The sequence below is a fragment of the Nycticebus coucang genome, chromosome 7, assembly GCF_027406575.1.
Source record: "Nycticebus coucang isolate mNycCou1 chromosome 7, mNycCou1.pri, whole genome shotgun sequence".
Classification (NCBI taxonomy): domain Eukaryota; kingdom Metazoa; phylum Chordata; class Mammalia; order Primates; family Lorisidae; genus Nycticebus; species Nycticebus coucang.
This window is the reverse complement of record NC_069786.1, coordinates 53726789-53747502: the sequence shown is the minus strand read 5'-3', so window position 1 is coordinate 53747502 and position 20714 is coordinate 53726789. Positions and strand designations below refer to the sequence as shown.

At 42.8% G+C, this 20714-nt stretch overlaps 1 protein-coding gene across 2 annotated transcripts in view; it reads left to right on the top strand.

Annotated features, from left to right (window-relative positions):
- The window catches only part of CCDC148 (coiled-coil domain containing 148), a 281210-nt gene extending 260783 nt beyond the window's left edge, over positions 1–20427 (top strand). For both annotated transcript variants that reach the window (XM_053596444.1, XM_053596443.1), the window contains 3 exons: positions 12188–12305; positions 15018–15158; positions 20133–20427. In XM_053596444.1, the coding sequence (XP_053452419.1) occupies positions 12188–12305; positions 15018–15158; positions 20133–20279 (406 nt within the window). In that variant the 3' untranslated portion in view covers positions 20280–20427. The remainder of the gene's footprint in view (positions 1–12187; positions 12306–15017; positions 15159–20132) is intronic.
- The last annotated feature ends 287 nt before the right edge of the window (positions 20428–20714 follow it).

Below are 20714 nucleotides of genomic sequence, written 5' to 3'. Positions count from 1 at the left end.
ATTTGTCCTCAGGCGATTGGTTCAGTTCAAAAAGTCCAAATCAGTTGTCTCAGTCTGCACCTGTCTCGGGTGAGAGAGTTTAAGAGGTCTCTGGGAACTGGATCACAGGGGTCTGGTGACTACTCTGGTGTGGCTTGCTCCAGTTTTGCATGGAGTCAGGAGGAGCCACCCAACCAATAGATCAGTCTGGGAAGGTTGCTTCCTCTTTCCCCACCTTGCACAACTGTCACACCCAGTCACTGATAGCCGTGCAGTTGGCTGACCCAGTTGCCTGTAGTGAACTGGTACTCCAGGAGTTTGCACCTGCCTGAATCACAAGGAAGTCTGCCAGGCCACTGCGCTCTGCCTCTCTCTAGCAGGAGGAGGTGAGGCCTGACAACCTGGGGCGCTTGATGAAGGTTGGGGGGGTTTTCACTCAGGTCCAATCTCGCCCCTGATTAATGTTACTGACAGAACAGAACAGAACAACTCTGCAGTTCCCCTGCAGAAGAGAATCTGAATTGAGTTCCAAATCAGCTTGTCTTTGCTGTTGTATTGTCTATAGGCTGATGATCCCCTGAGGGCCAGGTGTGTCTTAGGTTTAGTAAAGCGGACCTCTGGGTCAGCTCCGCCCTGGGAGTTTCCCCAGTTTGCAAGTTGGAGTTGCCTCAGGCAAATTCTATACTCGAGAGTCTCTGATTGCCCAGGGAGACAGGTGGTGTGGCTTCAGAATATTCGGTAGTGAGCCGTATTGCTAGCAAAAGAGGGCTGCTGTTTTATGGCTCAGGCAACTGCTGCTCTGGTGTAGCTCCCTTCTGGCCAACCGTCCTCTCTCCACTCCCACACCCCAGAGTCTGCACCAACTGGCTGCAGCCCAGCACTGTCTATACCCCTCAAGCAATCGCCCAAGAGTCTGGACCCTTGGGGGACAGGCCTCCAGACCTTGGAGCGAGAGCAGAGGGGAGTGCAGGGAGCGCTGGGAGCCTGGGGTTGCGTGCAGAGTACACACACAGCTTTACACAGTTTTATGCCCAGCTGTATTGTCACCAAAAGACAGCTGTTGCACTGTGCCTCAGGGAACTGCCAGTCCAGTGCGGTCCCCTCTCTGCCAACCTGGACTGGCCTCCAGACCTCAGTGTGAGTGAAGGGGAGTGCTGGGAGCTCAGAATTCCAGGTAGAGACTATATACAGTTTATACAGTTTGATGCCTGGCAGGAGGACGCCATGGCATCCTAGTAGGGGAGGTAGGTCCAGTTTTTAGAGGGTCTCTCCCATGGTGTGTAGTGGGAGGACCTTTGAACTCTGCCCGGTTGTTTATCGGGCACTCTGAGCCATCCTCATGGGGGAGGGGACTCCTGTTCACTTGGTGATGGATTTTGTACCTTTTGTTTGTATCCTTGTGGTCGCAGCTCGCCTCAGCGGGGTTGACGTGCGTTCTTCAACCTTCTCTCTTAGTGCAGCTCAAATCTACCAGGTTACTTGCTGAATTTTTGTCCTTTAACTCTCCTACTGGACGGGAGCCTCCGTGGAAAGCTGGCTTCAGTCAGCCATCTTGTCTCCTCCTACAATGTACTATTATTAACCATATCTGGTCATATATAAATCTCTGATACCAAGAAGGATGGAGAGTTTTTTTAGCACAGACTTCAACAGATCTACATAGAACAAGGAGAGGCCGTTCTGTAGACATAGGTGGTTGATGTTACTAGGTTGATGCTACAGGGATTTAAAAAACAATAGGTATCTACCACAAGGTGGTTGAATTACTAAAATCCTGATTTAGCTGTAATAGGTTGGCTCTGGCATCCAATTACTGCTAGAATGGCAATATAATAAAAACAACTATTCTAACATCGAGTCATTATTTTTAGAAGACATATTCCAGTTTATAAAGCAGTTTATGTAGCTAATAATACTAAACATCAAATCACCTCAGTCAGTTGCTCAAGCATATAACAAGATTTTCTTGGCCCCAGAAAGTTGTGTTGCTCAATGTTGTACATTCTGAGTGCTTTCCTTAGGTTTTTAAGTGGCTAAAATGGCTAACCCTATTATAAATAATCCACATTAAAATTGTTGCAGCTGACCTGGTTTCTTGTACCGTCAATGAATCCCCAACAATAAAAAAAAGTAATAATAAATAAATTGTTGGAGCTGTTTATGAGGTAATAAACAATGGGAACTTAATTATCTTCCTTTGGGTTGAAGGGAGCCCCAAAATATTGGGGATGGCAGGGGTGTTCAGCCTTTTCTCTTTTCTGTCACACATTGGAAGAATAAGAGTTGTCTTGAGCCACTCAGTAAATACACAAACACTAGCAAAAGCTGATGAGCAAAAAAGAAAAGGTCCACACATAATTTTCGCCATATCTGACACCAGAGCTAAGTAAAATAAATAGTCCTCAAATAATCTGCATGCGGCCTGTGGGCGGCAAGTTGGACACCCTGGCAGGCAGAGCCTTGGCCCTGTCTGGTAGCCGTGATACCACAGTGGCTCACCTCCAGGAGGATGGGAGGAGGCCTTCCAGCCTTCTGTTCAGAGTCCTCATTAGGTTTGTTCCTAAGGTTTCATAAGAAGATGTCAATTCTACGTCCTTAAAGCAACAGCTCTGCGTTTAACCAACAAAGTCATAGCCTGCAATGTGACACAGTTACGTAGGGATATGTCTGGGTATAACACTGAACTTACACAAATCAAAAAGAAAATAGGCTGATCGGAAGGTAGTATGGTAACTGATTTTTCATGGGCAGTTACAGATCAAACTTCTTGTTCTATCCTTTTCCCTGTTTTCTCCACTGCACTTGAGTAGAAAAGAGAAGAAAAAAACATAAAATGAAAAATAAAATGATCTGAGCCTTTGAGGGAGGTGGAGACTTTCAGATATTTGTATATCAATTATAGTTGGAGTCTGATTTCCCAGCAGTAGTTTTTGACTTGAGAAAAGAAGAGGGTTTGTGTTGGAACCTTGGGTGCACAAATGAGGGGGAGGTGATAACAGAGGGAAAGCAGTCAGGGAGACAGGCAGCACATTTCCAGAAGGAGGCAGTCATCAGAGCAGCCACTGAGACAGGCCACCTTGGGGGAGCTCTGAAAGAAGGCTCTGCGTTTACAATCCAGAGTCACTGATAACTGGGAGAGTGCGGAGTGGACAGAGGCCAGACTTCAGGGAGGTGGGACTTAATGAGAAAGGAAGACCTGGAGAGAGAAAGTATGGCTTCTTCAATTAAGACACTTTGCAGTGAAGGGAATGGGAGAAAGAAAATTGTGTCTGACAAAGGAGTAAGAGTTGAGAGATACATCTCTCCCACTTGAATAAGTTTGTGTGTGAAGGAAAAAGAACCATGGAAAGGTATAGGGTGGGTGGTTAGAGACAGAGAGACACTGAAGGAACAGGAAAGGAAGAGGTTCATTTCTGGAGCAAGATCCTAGCAATAACTAAGTTTATGGGATTATGAGCCCAGGTTTATGAAGCCAAAGATGAGTGAAGATGAGTTCTTTCATGGTTGGCAGTGGGCTGTGCATGTTGAGGAAATGAATGCCCACTGGCCTTCTCCATTCAGTGAAGCAGGAGGCGAGGTTCTCTGTCAAGAGGGTGAATTAAGCATGAAATGAATTAAGCACGTCCAGGAGAACATCAAGCAGATGAAGGTAAATAAAATGATTCTGGAGGAGCGTTGAATGTTCAATTCAGATTTGACCTCATGCATGTGTAGTAAGTTCAACAAAGAATTAGAACTGGGAATTGGTAGGGCAGATGTGCAAAGAAAAGACAGCAAGATAATTAAAGGATGGCAGTGATGATTCCTTGGAGAAAATGGACCCAGGGATCCAAAGCTGGAGAGAGACTGGAGTAACCCCTGATTGTTTCTCATAGCCTGGAGGAGAAGGCAGAGATAAAAAGACAGTAAACTTGAGGAGGGAAGGCTGAGCTGGTGCTAGGCACATAGTCACATTTAGTAAATCTTGTTGAAAAATAGGAAGTTTGCTGATCTCCAGTCATAGGTTGAGTAAGAAAAGTGAGAGCTTTAGGATGGTGGCAGGCAGCCCATGTGAGTAACACCTGCCAGAGCCGTGGGACAGACAGCCTATGTTCACACTGTGACCCTGGACCTAGGGGGCAAAAAACAGGGCTGCTCAGTTTAAGATTTTAGCAGGGGAACAATCCTACGTGATATCAACCTCCAAGTTTGGTATAAGGTGTAGGGTGTTGAGCAGAGGTAGAGTGAGAGTTGACTGAGTACCCAGGATCAGTGTGGGTAACTCTAAGTTCATGTTGGGAACTGACCTGGGCAGCCACTAGGTGAAGGCCACTAGGCATTCATTTCCTCAACATGCATGGCCCACTTCCAACTCCCACAGAGTGAGAATGGTAACATTCCAAAGTCAGTGGGTAAAACTTCACTGGAATTGTCACTGAGGAGCCAGAAAAATTCAGCCTCCTCTCAGCAGGTACCTTCTATTTTGGTTGCAATAACAGCAGTGTCACCTGGGAACACCCGTTTTCAATTAAGGAAACCCACTGAAAGGAGGAACTAAGAATGGGGTGGCCAGTGGATGAAGTATTTCGTAACTAACATTGTTAGACTTCTTGGTGATTAAAAGGTGATTAAAAAAAAAAATAGACTTTTAGTTGGTTTTGTTAGTGCTTTTAATTCTCCGCAGATAATGTACCCTATTTGAAATGTCATTGGAAGGAGTAATTTTGAGGACATGTGAAGATATTAAAGGATTTTAGACAGGTAAAAAGGATTAGGAATGGTTCAAAAACAAGAAGATAAACAAGTTGCAGCAAAAATGGTGTTTTAGACTTATTTTAGAGAAATTCTGATATAATATTTGCAACATTCTTCCAATGCCTCTCTCTTCCCATTTTCTTTCAACCTTGACTCGCAGGTTCAAATCCTTGTTTATAGTTGTTTATATTTCTGGACTTCCAATCCACCTGAACTTGGACAGCTAGCTCAGAACTGATGATTACAATCAGTAGGGAAATGTACTTCACTCTCAGTTATGGGTTTTCACATCTATTATGATAAAATATACACCCCCTTGGAGCTATTAGAATTATTCCCAAAGAAAGTGGCTCATGCCTCCTTTTTAATACCAATATGCCTTTAAGTTATTTCCTGCTTCTTTGGTTTTCTGAATAGACCCTTTAAATATCAGCCGGTAGCCTGAGGTTTTCAACTGTCATCAGGTTGCACCAGTGTTTTGTCCATCAGAGGGAAAGAAAGAGGTTCGGTAACAGCCATTGTTGCAAGTGCCCATCACCAGGCACTTATCCCGGCCTGAGAAGGTCACTTTCAGTGAGGGAATCTGTCACTTGTGTAGGGGGATGGGGAAGGATGAGGTTGAAAGATCCTGCTCTTGAAAGTCAACAGCACCAAGCAGGAAGTTCCAGTGTGGATCTGTCCCGAGGCATGTGACTATAGTGCAGCATGGGAAAACAGAAACAAGCCCTATCCAGGTAGTAATCTGTACCTGCTTTTGTCTGGGTAACAATAGTCAGGGAGAGTCTGTCTAATGCGTGTATTTACCTATATCTTAGTTTTCAAAGGTAGTCCCCAGACCAGCACAATCAACTTCCCCTGGAAACTTGTTTGAACTGCAAATTGTGGGGGCCCCACAGTTAGGTCTGGCAGAAGGTAAACAAGAGGCAGGGAAAGCTAAGGGTGGAGAGCAGGAACCAAACCGTAGCTAGGAAGCAAAACTGTGGCTAGGGACTGCTCCCTTCTCTGAACACACAGTGAGGAGCCCCATACAATTAACATTGCAAATCTCGATGCCCCAAGATTTAGAGAAGATGTCTGTGTAATAAGGAGTTTGTTATATAACCCTACAGTCACTCCAAAGGGCAGGAAACGACAGCCAATCCTACCAGGTGGGGGGTGGGGGTGGGTGCTAAGGGGTGGGAAGGTAGCTGGGACAAACTGGTGAGCTTGTCAAAGACAGGTATCCTCAGACTTGGCGATCTTTTCTCCACTCCTGGAGGGGGACCCGTCTTACTCTTTGAGACGCATTCTTGCTGTACTTTTCTTTTGCGCTGCAATAATGTGTATGTTTGTTATTGCTTTGTCCCTGTAATCACTCTCCATCATCAGCTTGACCCAGTACTCATTCCTGACACTGGGAGTCGGGGCACCAGGGAATTTCCAGCCGGACCTAACACCACCTCACTGTGAATGAATTAGAAGCTCTGTAGGTTGCTGAGCAATCTGGGGTTAACCAGCCCTCCAGATGTGCTGATGTAAACTGGCTTGAGAACCACTGCAGCACTGGTGCTCAGCCCTGGGAGCTCATTACATTGGTCAGTGGAACTTTCAGCAAAGTACCGGTCCTTGGGCCCCACCACCAGATTCTCATGTAAATTGGTCTGGAGAAATGCCCTGGCATCAGAAGTTTTTCATATGCTCTTCTGAGTTTAATGACAACCATAGTTGAGAACATCATTCTATAGGAGTCCAGGAAGGGGCACTCTAATTTAGGATTTTATGATCAATTAAAAAATAATTTATTAAGAACTTTATGCAAAAAAAGAGAACTTTGTTCATTTTACTAGAGTGTTAATTAGGCAAACATTATAGACCACAAATTATGTAAAACTTAACAGTTTAGTAAAGTTCCCCCCCACCACCACCACTATTATATCCTGAGCACCTACAGCAGTGCTTGGCACATAGTAGGTACTTAAATAACTTATGCTGCTAATTGAATCCACTAAGGAAAGGGGTTCCAATAGCCTCACAAAGGAATCAGCAAGCTCTCTGAACTGGAACAATCAGTCTCTGTCGGTGCTGGCCTGGGTTCATCCCTCCTGGCCTGCAGACTCCCTGAGAGCCCTCTTTGTCCTTACCCCAAGCTGCTCTGTACCAGGAGGTCACTGTCTTGTGCCAGGATTCATGTTACAACTTGCAGAAATTGGTCTCTGCTTATCCCCTTAGCCAGAATCCCTACTGAGTAGTCTCTCTGTCCATGTAGTCAGAGGGGACAGGGAATGTCTGCTGGTGTGATTTCTATTTTTTTCTGGGCAGGCTTCTCTCCTCTATCTGAGAAGTACTGGCATCTGACCCACCTGTTTTGATCTGCACATTCTTCCCTGCTGGGGTACCCTGAGGCTAATGGAGAAGTCTCCTCCATTTACAGGGAAGGGCAACCTCTGAGTGGGATTTGAGCCAAAAATGGTTTGCCCAACAGGCAGAAACAGGTTCCCTTGACAGTGGTGCAGAAACAGTCCTGGAAGTCATAGCACCTTCAGCATGTGCCTGTTTAAAGACTTCCTGCTCAGTGTTGAGGAAGCCACCTGACTCAGACACTAAGCAGCCAGTCTGCGTATGAGCTACCTTAATTCAATAGGGCAAATTACTTCCCTCAAACATCGAGGGGGGAAGTTCAATACTGGTTAGAGTATATAAGACAATTAAGATATATCTTTATGTTTGAGTTTGGGAGATTTGGGGGGTTGAGAAGGGAAACAAAGAAGGGGACTTTGTTGGAGGGGGGAGGAAAACCTGGCCTGCTGAACCAGAAGGAATGGAGGGCCCATAAAAATGTGTATATGACGTAATCTAGGTAATCAATGACTAATAGAAAGAGACAATTAATGGCCGATAGGAAAGGGCAATACAGCCTGGAGGCCCAGAGTGGCCAATGAAAGACTTGCAACCAATTTCAAACAGAGAGGACATTTATATCCCTGCATGGCCCGTGGCTGTCTCTCTCTCTCACCTTTTTCTCCTTCATGAGAGGGACCCACTTCCAACTCTCTTTGGAAGTGCTCTAAACTTTCTTTTTGTTCTTCCTAAATAAAATTTCTCGTGGTTACATTAAAACTTGTGCAGGGTACTTTTGCTTTCTGTCCACACTGCCTGTGCTGCTCCACTTTTATTTTTAGTTTCCACTCACTTTTGCTTTTGATTCTCACTGTGCCTTAGTTGAACTTTCTAACTCAGCTGAGTAATCAAACCAGGTCAACTGGGTTTGGGGAACCGGGACCCCTGACTCCCAACAGCGTTGTTCTTAGTTTAATTCTAGAACTTGCTACTACTGGCCATTCTTCTTCAGAATTCTTTTCTTCCTCCCTCAGTTGCTGTAGCTTTTTTAGAATGAAGTTACCTATGACTCCAGATGGGATGGAGGTCAAGATTTGGTACTTATTATGTTGCCGAGTTCCTTCTGAAGTCTCACCGAAGTCACGAGAGGTTGTTATTACAGATCAAGGTGTTTCCAAACATTTGCATTTGTATACTCAGTTCTTAGAGTGCAGTGCACACATAAAAAGTCTCATAAATGATACATAAATTCTCCATTTCTACATGAAAGCTTACTGTCCCTTCAACTACACTCAGGCCTGGAGGCTTAAATAAAATCCTTTCAGATTATTGTTAATGCTGTGCCTCATTCTGCAGCAGCTGTTGCCTTTGAACAATACGATGCTTCTCCTCCCCAGGAGAAGTTGAACATGTCTCTTTTGAAGCAGTTTCAACCTTTGTAGACTCAGGGAACATATAATAGACTGAGAAATGAAGCCCACGTTCCTGTTTGGGAAGTCAGTGCACAACTTAGAAACTATTGAGTTTAGCCACTTCCTGACATTGACTTTCATAGCAACAGTTTAATTTGGGGGAAAATCTGCTACCTCAAATGGCTAAAAGTATTTATGTGGAAAATTTTCCAAATGATTGACTTTACTGTGTTGCTATTTTCTTTCCCCATGAATATGTGAGTATTTGGCTTCCTCCCAAGAGTTTTTTCTGCATCATTTCTCTTTAGGCAAAGAAAATTTTCTATCCAGAGTTGTAGAAAGAAGCGCCGAGAGTTTCCCCCCTTCAAGAGAAAACTTATTTGAGTTTAAACCATGCATCTTGAAAAATGAAGAGTTTGAGTGTGTCTCCTATGTCCTTGGATTTTCTCATGGCAAATCTTCAAGGCAGTCAGAGAGACCTTGATCATCACTTTGGAGCCAAAGCAACTGTGGTCAGTTCCATGCAACCTCCAGCTTCACTGGCATCAGCTTTGCTCCCGGGCTCATCTCCGTCCCTCGCTCACTGCCCAACCTCCCCCTAATTCTTCTGCCACCATGTACTGACTGCTCTTGCCAAGATCACCAACGACTCCCTGTTGTTTATTCCAATAATTATTTTTCACTATAATTAATCTTTCTGTAGCATTTGACATTGTTGATCCCCTCTTCCTTAGCTCCTTAGGACCAGCTGTCCTCCTCATTCCCTACATAGTTCCCTCTTCTTCTGTCTCTTTCTTAATTGTTGTTTCCGTGGGAATCTGTCCCAGGCCTACTTCTCACCTTACTTTACACTGTGGTCCTGGAAGATAGCATTGCTCTGGTGGCTTCAAATCCATTCTATTGATTAGATTCCTGTCTATTTCTCCAACCCAGATTCTGTGAAAACAGGTCTGTGTCCAAACTGAGCCTAGTCCCTTCTCTTCCCTGTTTTTCTTTTAAGTTCCAGTTTTAGGGAGGAACAATATTTTGTTCACTGTTGAAGACAGAAATAATCTTCATCTCTCTCTTTCCTTTCTCCCAGAAAATAAACTCTCACTTTCTATGTATTTTCTTTCTACGTATTGTTAACTCTGTGTCTTCTTGGGCGCTCCTGCCAGTGCCTCTCCCGCACCCCCGGTCAGGAGCTCATCCATGCCTATCTGGCGTGCCCTCTCTGGGCTAGCCGCCTTACAATCTCCGGGTCACAGGAGAGATTTGTCCTGATCAGAAGCCCTCGGACTTGCGGAGCCCCCACAGTCCTGCTCCTCCTGTTTCTCCAGCCTCACTTCTGGACACTCCCCACCTTGCACTACTCATTTTTGCTCATGCTGAATGTCTCTCTCACCTCTGGGCCTTCATATGCTTTTTTTTTTCCTGTCTGGAATATTCTTTCTATTCTCTCTCCTTTTGGTGCATTCTTCTCCTTGTTCAGATCTGATATTCACAGCATTTCCTTTCAGGTAGTTTCCTCAAATCCCCAAGTCTGGCAAAGGTACTCCCCAGCACCACTGGCCCACGAGAGCACGTGTCACAGCCGTGTGGGTCTTTGTATCCCCAGTAGACTGTCGGTTCTACAAGGATAGGAGCATGCCTCCTGTGTTGATATTGGACTGCCGGGGCCCAGCACAGTGCTTGATGGATCCAGGTGCTCAATAACTATCTGTTAAATGAGTGAATGAACCTCAAAGTAACAGTGAGTCAGCCTGCCTCACCACATAGGTACAAACACCTCCCTCTCATTTGCAATTTCTTCCTCACTAGTCAAGCTCCCCTGACTGTAACTACTATTACTTTTCCACAAAGTAGACAAAAACTTTGTTGCAGACGAAGCAACCTACATATCCCAGAGGAAGGGAAATTTTCCGAAAGTTCTGAGAATTAGCATATGGTAATTGTCAAATCCCAGGGTATCTTTTAATTGAACCTTCACAGTAGTTCACTTAGCTTGTACTCAGTGCTTAAATTGAGTAGAACCTCATTAGGGAGGCTGTGTGATGCCTTTGTGAAAGGAGAGAATGAGAAATAGAGCTTTCCGTGAGAGAAAGGGAGCATCCTGGTCGGTGGGCTCCTGAACTGTGCATACTGACCGTGCTTACTCCTGACCGGAGGGCAGGACACCCAGGGCCATTGGAGGAAGTTAGGATTTTCCTTCTAAATCGCATTTTGTATTTTGTATTTTACACGGGTTGACAGCATACTTCCCTCCTTCCCTTTCTCTGTGCTTCTGCTTTAACACCGGCTCATGACCAACCTGTTATTAGTGTATTCCTCCCCAGGACCTTATCTTCCCAAGGAAACCCTGTGACTGCCAGGCTCAGCCAACCCTGTACTTGCTCTCTCTGCCTGGAAAACCAGCCTCCACCTCCACCCTCATCCTCCTTGCTCCCCAAAAAACTTATCCCCGAGACCTAGTTCATGAAGCTTTTACTGAGTTTTAGCCATCCCTCCCACAGCCCAGCAAGTGGTCTTCTCTCCTTTCTCCAAATATCAGGGACCTTATTTGTGTCTCTCTTACGGCATCTGAAGATGTCTTTTCCAGTTCCTAGGTATGTCGTCACCTCTATGTTAACCTAGAAACTTGAGGGCAGAGTTTTTTGCTCAGTGTGCCGCACTCTCTAGCACTGGGTGCAGCACACAGTAGGTATTCCGAAGTCAGTGAGAGGGATCCAGGGGAGGAGAAGGCATGGTTAATTGCGTGGTGTGGGGAGGGGGAGGGGTGGGTATGGGCTCTGCTGCCACTTGTCCTGGGTTTGAATTCTGGTTCTCCCACTTACTGGGCACGAAACTTTGAACAAGTTACATCGCATGCCTATGCCTTTATCTATAAAACAGAATAAAAATAGTACCCCAAATGTTTGACTCTTATGAAGTCTAAATGAGCTAAAACATAAAGCACTCAGCTCAAGACCTGATACACAGTGAACACTCGGTAAATGTCAGAATACAGAATATGAAAGGTCTAGTGAATGTACCTTCATGGCAAATGCAGGTGTGCACCCTCAGGGTAAAGGACATTGTGACTGATGTCATGAAAAGAGCTCAATCTGAACCATCAGCGGTGGAAGAGGGAGGCAGCCAGCTAATACTCCCCCTGAGAACCCAGGCTCCTTCTCTTCTGAAAACATGACTTCCATTTCTATAATAGAAGAATAGCTTTCCCAGAAAAGGGCCGCAGAAGGGGCCAAATGAACTTGGTACTTAACCGTACCCTGTTTTAAGATCTGATGATTTTAAGGGGGATGGAAACATAATCTAAGGGAAAGTCATGTTTTTTGCTGCCACCTACAGATGTCAAAGTGCAATTTTTAGTTTCTTAACATGCACACATACCCACTAAGAAAGTGACAATATAAGTGGCTATATCTAAAGTTTAGTTGAAGTTCTAAAGGAAGCAATTTAAGATTAGCTGCAACTGTGGCAGCCAACAGACAGTCATTCAGGGTTAATAAAGTGATTTCAATGAGGAGTGAGAGGAACTGAATTTTACCCCCATGATTTCCTGCATGTGTTTGATTTTTATTAGAATTACTGTGAATTGCATTTTATAGAGTCTTTTATTGTTCAGACATGAGAAATCAACCAAAAGTAAGTAAAAACAAGTTGTGATAGTGATATCTCTGCAATGCTCTCTACTCCTATACTGTTACCCATATCATCTTCAAGATTACCATGATAGTTTCCAACTTCCCTATGTGTTATTTTTAAAGGGTTAAATATAGACAAGAATTATTGGAAAAGCGCTTGATGGAGAGAAACGCAGCAGCCCTTCAAGAAGCGCATGAAGATGAAGAGAGAGTGCGGCGGCTGGAAGCCCTTAGGAAACAGGTGTTTTTAATTTGGGAACTTTCATGGGTGGTTTAAAAAAAAAAATTCTAAGTGCACTTAATAACATTATTGCTGGGGCTTAGTTCATGACATCTGCTATATAAAATGTAACTTTTCCAAATGGGGACACTGATCTTCATTCCTGGGAGCAATTATATTGAACTATTTCCAGTTTCTCAGTGTATCAAAAGAACTTTATCAGCACCTTTTAAAAAGCTCTCCCAAGATTTCACTGCATCCATATCACCTCTTGTTTATTAGTTGAACAGTATCCAGTTACAACAGTCAAACCCTGCATCTAGTTGAAGGGTTTTACTGTCTTCAAAGATCCTAGTGGAGTTGATAATCCTCTCTGGCATAGGAACCTATGTTTGGAAATATTCCACAGCCAACACATATGTTAAAAAATCACTTTTTAAAAAATACTGTTTTGTGGAGAAATAAAATTCACCCACTGCCTTGCCCAGGGAAAGTAGGCAAATGTAGTTTGAGGTAGGCAGTACATGGCAACAGCAGAAATTTAGGAAGTTGGAAAGTGTGATGAATTTGTTTTACTTGGTAATTGTTGAGAGTTTTGAACTTGAAGTGATTGGTTTAGCTAACAAGTTCTAAAATCTTCATTGACATCATTTCCCAGCTAGTAAGAAACAACTGTCTAGTCTCTCTCCTATGTCACTGAGAATCATGGGTAAGAACTTGGCCTCTATTGTTCTTCAAACCAGTTCTGTACTCGCTGACATTGGAAATGTAGGTCATTTACTTGTCTCTAACCTTAATTTCCTGGTCTGAAGAAATGGGAATAATGATAATGGTACCTGCTTATAGGTTTGTAGTGACGTGTGTTCAGATTTATTGAGTATTTACTAAGCGTAAAGCCCTCTTTGGACTGCTCCTAGGTGTCATTTGTTTAATCTTTACAATCCTATGCTGTAGGTATTATTAACATCCTAGTTTTACAGAAGAGGAGACAGAGGAGGCACCGAGGGTAGGTGTTTTACCCAAAGTCACACAGCTAGTAAATGTCATGCTGATTCAAAACAAGGAATTCCAGTTTAAATGAGGTGGAATGGATGCAGTGCAAAGGCATGCAACTCCTACAGCACCATCACCCTTCATAAAGTAGGCTACAGGGATAGACGCAAAGCATAGAAGGGTAAGTCTTGGTCGTCCTAGAGCCTACAAAATTTAAATGATTCAATCATTAGCAAATGATTATATGCCATGGCCTTCTGGGAACAAGACTTGTCACTATTATGAAACACATTCTTGTTCAAAATATAACTTTAATAACTACGGTCTATATAATTAGAATTCTTTCCACCTGTGAATGCTTTGAAAGAGGAAATAGCTGAACCTGTTATCTGTAATCAGTGTTTAGAACTATAGTATGAGATACTTTAGCTAGGAAAACTGTAATAATTAAAGTATGTTCAACCTTCAGTTATTACAGTTTCTAAATGGCATTAAAAATGCCATTTTCTTTGTGCTAATTCTTGACTTTGGGAATTAACAGGCAGGTGTTATTAATGGTGCATATCATTTACAAAATTAGTGGCTTCTTTTCATTAAGACGCAGGTTTCAATTATAAAGGACAAGGGCATTTGGGTTAAAATGACTGCAGTTTTTCAGTAGAAGGGGAGCAATAGTTTATGGCAGTCTCTGGGAATCTAGTTGCCTGGTGCAATGGAAATCCACCCATCTTGCTCAGTAACACCAACGCACTCAATTTACCTACGAATGATGTTGTTGACCCATGTCAATGACCCAGGCAAAGATCTCAATCAATGGAAGTTTATAAAGCCAAGATTTTGAGGATGTACCTGAGAAAAACACCAAAGAGAAGGAAAAAGGTTTTTGTGTAGGTGTGCGGGGTAGGGGAAGAGGGGGGCGGGCACTGATGAGACAAAGTGCCTACATTCTCAAAAGGCCCAAGAAATCTACATTTTATACAAAATAAGGGAGTGACGGAAGCATCAATTATGTAGATGTCCCTTGTTAAGTGGAAAAATGTCTGATTCTGTGTTGTCTCCAGTTCTGTTACCTGTAAGATCAATTGGTGATTCATTATAGGGTGGAATCAGATAAGCTTCGGTTTTAGGTGCTGAACACAGGTACAAGTTGCGTGTCCTCGCTTGTGGGAAGTCAGCAAAGACCTTCCTTAATGAATGAGCTCTGGAGCCAGTTCTTCCCAGGTACCTGAGGACACTGTTCCCTTCTCTTTTGCAAAGGACTTGAGGGGTGGCCCCAAAACTCTGTTTTCCTTTTGACATTGTGCTTTAGATCTGGCTCAATCACATTAAACTTTCTAGAAAACTTCATGGGATTGTTACCATAACCATAAATTGCTAGTGGTTAAAAAATGATTTTTAAAAATTATTCATTTATTTTATTTCTTACTTCTGCTGACTTTCAAGGTGGTTGAGTAGGTATGTCTTCTATATAAGATTTTCTATGACTTCATATCAGAAAGAGATTATTACTTGAAATTAATTTAAAATTATAATTATTCAATCATTAGCAAATCATTATATGCCATGGCCTTTTACTGTTTTGTTTCAAAGCTCCTTCACGGATCTCTAGGCCTGGCCTGGTTTTATGGTTCTTTGTGTCCATTCCTCTTAGGTTTCATCTCTAATGGGCAGGGGAGACCAGCAATGTTGTCCAGGAGTCTTTAGCTTGTCTCCATCCCAGTAGCCATGTCTTCCTTTCAGGTGGCTGTCGTCGCTCAGTTTGATCGTGTCAGAATGATGTCAGACACAAAGGCATCGAAAGCTAGGATGGGCATTGAAACTGAAGAAGAATTTATTCTTCAAAAGCCACTCTTCACCTTGAATACATACAATGAACAGCAGGTAATTATGAGAATTAGCACCGTTGATGCCAAAACCAGATGATGATAAGAAGAAGTACAGAAATGTGTGTTGGGTTACAAACTGTTTTCAATATTTACATTTGAATCACCCATATTATCATAATTTTTACTTCTAAGTGATAGTACATAATTACTACATAGTTCTTAATATTATAAAGTCGTTAATAGGTGATTGTAGAACAAAAGAGTGTGCCTGAAAATGCTATGAATCTCTCATTGAAAATTACTTTTTAATTAAAAAATAGCTTTATAAAGTTTACATCAGAGCTGATGGTAAAACAAAATATTTTCTGCAGAAAAAGTGTTAAGGGGCCCTTTAACCACTTGTCGGAACTTAGGGTTTGTTTCAGTCTGTGCCTGCAACTGAGAAGGGATTTTTAAAAAGGTGTTTTAGAGGATGGATTGAAGGGCTGGAGGATGGGAGGGAGGACAGATGGAAAGTAGTGTCACTGAAATTAAGGGAAAAAGTAGTTGTTAATTTTACAAATCTAAGGAGAGAAGCTAAATACTTGTCTAATTATTTAAAAATCAATAGATTGAATTCATTCATCCGCTGCCAAATCAATCCATTGTGCCTCTGCTCTGTGTGGCATACTTTGCCAGGTGATACAAAGATGAAGAATTTATTTGTTTTTTCGTTGATTAAGTATCTATGGAACACACGCTGTATTCTGGTTCTCTGCAAGCTACCTGGGCTCTATCTGAACAAGACAGCCTGACCCGTGTAGAGGAACTGACCAGAGGAGCCTGTTGGGAAAAGCTCCATGCACAGAAATAATGCCACGGGGGTGGGATCAACCCCACAGGGCAAGTCTGAGCTGCCCCAGCAGGCGGAGGGGAATGAAAGGCTGACCCTGACCGGGGAAGTCAGGAAGTGTCAGAGGGGAAACTTCTGAGCCCTCGCTCAGGCAGGGATTTTTGGTAGTAGTAGTAACATTTCCTCCAGATGACTTACGATAAAGGGTATGAGTTAGAGGCATGAACAGGGAGAGGGAGTAATCAGGAGGATGCGGGGGTCCTTCCAGATGCCGGCTGCCAAAGTGAGGAGGGAAGCCGGGGCTTGACATTCGAAGTCAGAAGCTGGAAGAGACTTGTGTAGCAAGGCAAAGGAATTAAGGGTTTGAGCGAGGAGAGTGTGGGATGAGTCCTTTCCTGGTGTGTCTTCTTCAGTGTGAGGTACATGACAAAGGGCATGTGACAGGTTCTGGGAGATGCGACTGGAAACATGAGTTAGGGTCAGACTGTAGAAAGCATAGCGAGTCTTGCTACTAAGGCATTTATCCTGTAAGCGGATGCCAGACTTTGAAGCAGGCAAATTACATGTGGTTATGCCCTGCACAAATAAAGGTTTGGTCAGCAACAGACCATGTATACAGTGGTGGTCCCATATCTTATGGAGACTATAATGGAGCTGAAAAATTCCTATCATCTAGTGACATTCCCTTTTCTATGTTTAGAGATACAAACACTTATCACTGTGTTACAATTGCCTCTGATATTTAGTGCAGAAACGTCATATGGTTGGTAACCTGGGAACCATATGCTGTATCACATAGCCTACCTGTGCAGCTACACTATCAAAGTTTGGGTAGGTATACTCCATGATGTTCACATAGCAGTGGGAATCATCTAATGATGCATTTCTCAGAATGTATCCCCATCACTAAGTGGCACATAATTGTAATCGGATTTATGTTTCAGCCTTGTGTCCAGAATGGAAAATCGGTGAGGTAAACATGGATTGGGGTGAGGTCCATTTAAGATGGCAGAGCCCTCCTCATAGAAGTGGTGGCGCTGGGGCCATGAATGGCTCTGGCTGAGAGGGAGAGGGAACAAAGAAGGTGAGGATGATTTTCAAGCCAGATAGCAGGTTATACTGGGGAGAGGCTGCATTTTGGATTCAAATCCACATCCACTATTTATTGGCTGGGTGCACTTGTGTAAGCTATTAAAATCTTTATGTCTGTTTTCTTCATCTGTAAAATAATTATTTGCAAGATCCTTGTGAGGATTAGAGATAATAAATGTCAACTGCCTAGAACATCGCCTGGTACCCAGGAGTAAATTATAATCATTCAGTGGTGTTGCCACTAACCATATAAGAATAGGGAAGGAAAAACAGACTTGGGGAGAGAGAGAATTTATTTTACTCATGTCATGTTTAGGGTGAAGATCTCTAGTGCACATTTGTAAGAAACTGATTTGCTGTATCCAGGGAGGGGAGCTGGGGAGATGGAGGTCTCCATTTCACTTGCTAGCTAGTCACATACAGAATAATGGAAAAAAATCTTAAACCTCACAACTCTGGAGCAAGGAGAGAGTGGAATCCTGGAGATGACTCGGGAGTCAATACTGTGCAGGTTGGACATGAATCCTTGGGAATAGGTGAGAGTGACCAGGGGGAATACACTGAGGCGGAAGTGGAGACTGAGGTCTGAGGCTTAAACTCATTGCCTCTAGGACACAAATCTCTGTATTATTCTTGACTTCTTTCTTACCATTGCCCCTAGGCCTGTATCTGATCAGCTGCCAAGTTCTATTGATTCTTCCTTTCATAATGTTTCTGACAGTTACGTCTTCGTCACTTCAGGCATTAATTACTTCATGTCTAGACAAGTATAATAAACTGCTAACTACTTTCCTTCCCTCCATCTCTCTTTTCCTGCTACCTTAATTTATCCTGAACTTATAATCATGTTCATCTTCCTATGCAAACACAATGATTATATTACTATTATTATTTTTTTTAGAGATGGAGTTTCACTTCATCGCCCTCGGTAGAGTGCTGTGGCGTCACAGCTCACAGCAACCTCCAGCTCTTGGGCTTAGGTGATTCTCTTGCCTCAGCCTCCTGAGTAGCTGGGACTATAGGCACCGGGCTTTTTTTTGTTATAGTTTGGCCAGGGCCAGGTTTGAACTCACCACCCTCAGTATATGGGACTGGTGCCCTACTCACTGAGCCACAAGTGCTGCCCCACAATGATTACATTATTAATATTTCCAGGCTAAAAACAGAAACAGAACCCCAAGAGTTCCTCAGACTCCTTGGCATGGCCTCGCAAGCCTTTTAAATTCAGGTTCCAGACTGAAAAGTACACTTTTCCAGTGTTCCTCAATGGTACCCAGGGCTCCATCCAAACAACCCTTATTCCAAATTGACCTGTTTCCCCTGTAATTTCTATGGACTCTCTTTTCTCATTAGAGCTCTCTTCCTCCTCCTTTTGCTTTGAAGAATAAGTTGGAATTTAATGTTAGTTCAACTGCTCCCCCTTATCCGAGGCTATCCTCATCCTACCAGCATCACGAGATGTACCTCCATGTTTTATTACTCTTAGGGTGACCACCTGTCGCCATGAACTAGTTATCTGTGTACATTCTATTACCCCCATTTGTTTAGAAGGAGGGAGTGCTTTAACCTATTATCACATCCTCTAAGGCAGCGGTTCTCAACCTGGGGGTCGTGACCCCTCTGGGGGTCTCCTGCATATCAAATATTTACAATACGATTCATAACAGTTGCAAAATTACAGTTATGAAGTAGCAATGAAAATAATCTTATGGTTGGGGTCACCACCACATGAGGAACTGTATTAAAGGGTCGCAGCATTAGGAAGGTTGAGAACCACTGCTCTAAGGGGTCTTCAAGTTCGTGTAAAATGCCTGATTAGGTAAAATCCATATGTGGCTACCTTCTTATCATTGCAAATACTGTCTGTTGACATTTAATATTCATAGAAGGAGGGGAAGAGGAATAAGATCCAATCAGCTGTAAATTGAAACAGAAATTGAACTACTCAAATGTCTACTCCCATTTAGAATCAGATTGATGGAAGCATTTTCTGGTTCTGTTTGAAACAGCAGCCTTGGAAGAAAAGGTTGTATTGATTTTGTTTTTCAAGTAGAGGCCATGTGTTTAAACTTAATTTACATATTGCCAAATGACAGCGAAATTAAATGTCTGTTTAAAGACAGATGTAAAGGTTGTGGCTTAGATTTATTTCAATCAATGATTATCTGCATTTTATAATTCAAGCCAGCAATAAGTATACAAAGTAAGCTTCTTTTACCTTATCTTTTAATAATGTATTTTAGGGCGGCGCCTGTGGCTCAGTGAGTAGGGCGCCGGCCCCATATGCCAAGGGTGGCGGGTTCAAACCTAGCCCCGGCCAAACTGCAACAAAAAAATAGCCGGGCGTTGTGGCGGGAGCCTGTAGTCCCAGCTGCTCGGGAGGCTGAGGCAAGAGAATCGCGTAAGCCCAAGAGTTAGAGGTTGCTGTGAGCCGTGTGACGCCACGGCACTCTACCCGAGGGCGGTACAGTGAGACTCTGTCTCTACAAAAAAAAAATAATAATGTATTTTAATGTATCCTATTTTTAATAATCCAGTATACAATATTATAGACATCCCATGTTGGAAACCACTGATCTACTAGAAAGGCATAAAGTCAAAAAAGTTTAAGTGGTCAGCTGCCGAGGTTCACACCTATATCCTAGAACTTTGAGAAGCCAAGGTGGGAGGATCACTTGAGGGGCCAGGAGTTTGAGATCAGTCTGAGCAATATAGCAAGACCTTGTCTTTACAAAAAATAGAAAAATTAGCTGGGCATGGTGGGTCGTGCCTGTAGTCCCAGTTATCTGGGAGGCTGAGCAGGGCAGAGGGATCACCTGAGCCAGTTTGGAGTTGCAGTGAGCTGTGATGATGCCACGGCACTCCAGCCTAGAAAACAGATCCCAAGACTCTATCTCAAAAATTAAAAAAATGAAAACGGGTTTGGGCATTTTCAGTAAAAGGAATCAGAACATAGTCATTGTATTCACTAAGTTTATTATCATCATCTAGTTATCTATTCAGCAAAAACAAATTAGGCAACTTGGAAAAATGCGTAACTAAATGTTAAAGTTTCCTTTAATTCAATGAATTGCTGCTTATTTATATTGTATTTTATTTCTACAGATAATTTCTGACCCTAGAATTCGCTTTGAGTTAGCCCTTCGAGAAGCTGGACTTCATAAAGCAGTTTATGCCAGAGAGATGTTACCAAAAATCAGTCCTCAAAAACCTCCACGAAAGGATATGGAGTCTTCTGTATTTAAACTATAGAGCTTATCCTCAAATCTTGCTATATGTAAACAAGTTTTTTCTTTGAAAACATTTATATGGATAATAATTACTACTTTCTAAAATTTTAAAAAATATCAGGCCTAGAAATTGTAGCAGCTATTAAAACAACTTTGCCTTTCTTTTATGATTCTTAGAATTTTATGCACTATGTCCTGTGTCTTTATCTAAAATCCCCCACACTTATGAACTTCATTAAGGTCCATAGGGTCCATGTACCATCACGTGGCTAACTGCATGTTGAAGGTGGTGTAACCACACGAGAAGAGCTCAAAACAACTGTTTGTGAGAATTATAAACTATGTGGTTGCTCCCTGCTAGCGTTCATTTCTGCTTGTTATTTCAGAATTTGACTTTTTTTAATTACGGAAGCTTCATTATCATGAATACTTCTATTATTTCTTGATTATTATAAGA